This window comes from Gigantopelta aegis, unplaced genomic scaffold, assembly GCF_016097555.1.
Source record: "Gigantopelta aegis isolate Gae_Host unplaced genomic scaffold, Gae_host_genome ctg1975_pilon_pilon:::debris, whole genome shotgun sequence".
In the NCBI taxonomy this organism is placed as follows: domain Eukaryota; kingdom Metazoa; phylum Mollusca; class Gastropoda; order Neomphalida; family Peltospiridae; genus Gigantopelta; species Gigantopelta aegis.
In genome coordinates, this window is record NW_024532817.1 from 88,102 (window position 1) to 93,083 (window position 4,982).

The window sequence follows — 4,982 nt, forward strand, 5'->3', positions numbered from 1 at the left end:
TATATGTGATCCCTATAAGGTACATGACACTACTACTATTGTGCTAACTACATGTAGGAAAGGAAGTCAGGACTGCTACTACTGATGTGATATACTTATATATGTGATCCCTATAAGGTACATGACACTACTACTATTGTGCTAACTACATGTAGGAAAGAAGTCAGGACTGCTACTGGATGTGATTCCTATATACTTATATATGTGATCCCTATAAGGTACATGACACTACTACTATTGTGCTAACTACATGTAGGAAAGGAAGTCAGGACTGCTACTGGATGTGATATACCTATATATGTGATCCCTATAAGGTACATGACACTACTACTATTGTGCTAACTACATGTAGGAAAGAAGTCAGGACTGCTACTGGATGTGATATACCTATATATGTGATCTCTATAAGGTACATGACACTACTACTATTGTGCTAACTACATGTAGGAAAAGAAGTCAGGACTGCTACTGGATGTGATATATCTATATATGTGATCCCAATATAAGGTACATGACACCACTACTCTCTCTCCCTCTTGTATGCTAGTAGACTATCCTCTCTCTCTCTCTCTCTCCCTCTTGTATGCTAAGGACACACAAGTTCTTGTTGACTAATGCTAGGAAGGAGTGACATTATAATCTACTTTTTACATATTTTTGAAATTGATAAACCATATAAAATTTCAACAAATTTTAAATTGACAAAATATTTCAACCTGATTCAACTAACACATCATTATTTCATCCAGTCTAACAATGAATTGCAAATTTTTACTCTATGAGACAATTCTTCAAAGTATTAATGATATGTTAATAGATGTTGAACTAATAGTACAAATATTATGATCTATCATATGTGGTAATATGCTTACATAATATGTTCATTCTCATTTGATATTATGTTCATTCTCAATTTGATATTATCTATCCAATCATCCTACATCAATTTATTCATATATCCTTACAGTCATAACAACCCTATTGTCATTCCATAACCTTCAGGTTTTGGACTGTATTCACTAGGATGTCATTTAGCCAGTCTTTGCTTATCAGAAGATGCTCATCATATACAGACAATCATCTACTCATTTCTCTTGTGTATAAGAAGTAGATTAAAAGTTGGTAATCCAAAATGTTTGTTTCTCTTGTCATTGTTTATAAGATAATTCCTTAACTAAGACATTGATTTTTGAAAGGTGATCTGTTTAAAATTAGAGGTACATGATGTATCATACTTCATAATTTGTTACTTGTATTTAACAGGCTAGGAACTCAGAGCTATTAAAAGAGTTAATAGAGGCATTTTACCTACTTATATTTATCTTTCCTCAAGAAATAAAATAATTCACCATCATTTACAACAACTTTCTCTGCTTTTTTCTTATTTGTCATTTCTAGTAGCAAAATATTCTTCTAAATATCTTTTTTTCCACAACATACCAGGTTAGTACAATGCTGGTGGGACAAAAATTACAATAGCAGACAAAAATTTCAAAAGAAATATCGAAAAATTTTGAGGAGCCGATTTTTTCCTTACATACCACACCCACTTATTATTGCGGCACATGAAAAAGAAAGATGAGATAGAAGCTGAACTCTTACTACAATCTCAAATATTAGAAGCTGTATGTTATGATAACATTACTGTACTGTCATAACTGCTGCTGTCCTTATAGAATGCTAAAATAGGTATGGATAGACCTCTAGTTGATAGAGAAGGTTTTCCAAGAGATGATATTGATATATATGCTGTAAGAAAAGCTAGAAATAGGATTATCTGTAAGATGAGATGGAAATATCTGTTAAAAACTCCACCATCTCCACCCACTAGGTCTTTGTAATGATCACAAGGATATTATGAAACTCATTGAGCAACAGTTACATGTAATACATGCTGAAGCTAGAGAGAAGGGATATGTATCTACTACACACAGAGATCAGAAGAGGAAAATAAAGTAGAAACATTTGCTCGTATTACAATGATATCTGAAGGATCTCCAGCTAGTATTGCAGTAAGGGGGATAACTCTATTATGATAATGGATAATTGGTCTCCAGGCCCCTTAACAATGAAGGGTCTGAAGAACATTATTTTAATTTAATTTAATTTAATTAGTTTTAATTTAGGGTTTAAAAGTTGGTGATTCTTTGGTGGAGTTTGGTTCAGTAACAGCTGGTAATTTTACTGGTCTACCTAATATTGCAGAGATAGTGCAACACAGCGAGGGAGTAAGTTGACCACGCCTCTTTTAATTAACTGTTATCGTTAAATTAGCGTCCAGTAAGAGTAGTTGTCTTGAGAGATGAGAAGTCACTTGTTCTTAGTCTCACACCACAGAGGTGGGCTGGAAGAGGTCTATTGGGATAAGCAGATGCACATACACACACACACACACTCTAATGCTTGTATAATAACTAAATGGATTACATGATTTAAGTGTACACAATACATTATATTACATTATAGTATATGACATACATTATAGTATATTGCTTTTTTTCTATTTTTACATTATAGGTGTGTTATTGCCCCTCAAAACAGTTGATATATTATATAGTGGTACAAACAGATAGACTGAACATTTCAGTTGAATATATATGATGGTAAAAACAGATAGATTATATAATTGAACAACATTTCTAATGTTATTTCTCTTTTCATTTTTGGAAATATTTATCAAGTCAGTGAACTAAATTTTCTGGTAAAATGATATATTGGTAACAGAGAGAGCAGGTACTATAGTTGTTGTAATTCCATTATAGTTGTGTCTGGAATTGTCCTCTTTGTAAAACATTCATTTCCAGGAGACTACTTTTATAACTGATAAGAAAGCAATATGAAATTCATGATGATGTCATGAAGCTCTACTATTGTTGTGTTAGTCTACTATGAAGTTGAAATGTTCTATTCTGTTGTGGTCTATCATTAATGGAATCTTTACCATAAAGACTGAAAGAGCAAGAAAAGGTTTCCTGCTGTGAGGAGCCATTGATCAGGTCTTTTGTATAAGTCATCAACCATAAAGATTAAATGAGATATTGTGAACAGATGTCAGAAATCAATTTCTTTAGTCTTTCTATCACTGTTGTGTATATGTGATGACTGAAGGGGTCCCTGCTCTGTTATTCAGGTGGTTTATTGTTTTAGGTAAGAAGCTATATATAGCTAGTATACACTAAATTTAAATTATATTTCTAGTAAGCTATTTTATTTTTAAAATGTATAGGTAGATTAGAGTGGACTAGTTAGTACGTACTAGATGTTGGCTATGGATTACTTTTTTTCTTTCACAAATAAACACTCAATAGCATATGCTAATAAAATGAGTGCACAAAAATGGAATGAGAATGAGGGTCTTAAATAATGAATGAATAGATATACACATACATATACTAGTGTGAATGGTGAAAGTGATTTTTTAGCATTGATTTAAAATTGAAGTTGAGTCACACGATTTGAAGTAGTGAATTCAGAGAGAAGAAGGAATGAAGAGTAAAGGGCAGCACATGAACAGCAGAAGGGAATTGAGATGTTGTTAGTATGGTAGTATTTGGCAGAACTGAGAGGAGGAATTTGAGGCAATAAAATACCATTTGGAAGAAAAGTGAACCATTCATTAATTTGAAGAGAAGAGTAAGTTTAGAAATAGCTCGTTGAGTGGATAAGAGGACAAGATTTCTGTCATAGTTAAGAGTGGCAATGTTTAGAACATATTCTAAGTGCAAATTTCTGGACACTTTCAAGACATTTAATATCAGATTTAGTATGAGGATTCCAAAGAGATGAACAGTAAGATAGGTGTGGAAGAACAAGTGAAGAGTATAATGTAAAAAGTGATGATGGAGAGGAGAAGCGATAAGTTACAAAAGATGTAGCCAAGAATTTTACGAGACTTGGAGCACACAGAAGAGATGTGAAGACACCAAGAGAGGTAGCTATTGATAACAACTCCAAGGTACTTGTAAGAGTAAACATGTTCAATGGTAGAAGAGTTCAGGAAGAGAGGAGGTAGAGAGGATAGGAATGATTGACTCTTCCTGGAAATTAGCATGTATTTTGTTTTTTGGGCGTTAAATTTTAGGAGATGTGATCCAATCATTAATAGTGTTGATGTCAAATTGTATGGCAGTGAAATCAGAGCTAGATGAGAATGGGCCAATAAAAGAATGTCATTGACATAAAGGATTAGCTTAGTAGAAGAGAGTGTGAGTTTTGAGATATCATTAATGTATAAGATAAAAAGGAGTTGGGCCTAGAGAGCCCTGAGGAACTCCTGGAGTGACAAGAGTACTGTCAGAGATAATTCCATTCACCACAACTTGTTGAGAATGGTTACTTAAATAAGAGAGAAACCAGTGGAGTAGGATAGGAGGGAGATGAAAGAGGGAAGAGAGTCCAGCAAAGGAGAATGAAGAATGGAATCAAAACCTTTGTTAAGATCAAAGAAGACAACACAGATAGAAGAAGAGAAATCAAGGGTCTGTTGCCACAATTGTCGACGGAAGTATAAGATCACGTGAGTAGTGGCAAGACACTCTTATTATATCGATAGTGGGAGTAGTCATAGCTCGAAAAATTTCCGTGATATTGGAAGAATTGTAGACCAATTAAGCTTTATAAGGAGAGGATTTCGGGAGATTTGTCATTTTTTCTCTGAGGTGATGATGTAAAGAAAATTTATCTTCACTTCTCCTTAGATTTTTGGGAAAGAAATGGTAAGTTTTTAAACATGGCGTTTTTTAGATTTTGAAATCACTATTCCCTCGATCCATTGTGAACTCGTCTCGATTTAAGAGTCTCAATTTTCCCAGTACTCATATGACAGACTGGTGCATTGTCATCCCGTTCAATAAACTCTACATATTTTCAAAGTCATTATCCATAGGACTGTCTGGTTACGTATAAGAAGTAGAAAGAATAGCTTCCGACTGGATGAAGCATATCCTTGACCTAGTATTTCAATTTGTATCTTTCTTTTAGGG

General features: G+C 33.7%; 1 protein-coding gene across 1 annotated transcript; it reads left to right on the forward strand.

Annotated features, from left to right (window-relative positions):
* The first annotated feature begins 1,565 nt into the window (after positions 1–1,565).
* On the forward strand, positions 1,566–2,367 carry LOC121391244 (26S proteasome non-ATPase regulatory subunit 9-like). Its single transcript, XM_041522936.1, is given in 6 exon segments — positions 1,566–1,625; positions 1,677–1,779; positions 1,832–1,933; positions 1,936–2,012; positions 2,127–2,228; positions 2,275–2,367. Coding segments are annotated over 6 exon segments (537 nt in total).
* The last annotated feature ends 2,615 nt before the right edge of the window (positions 2,368–4,982 follow it).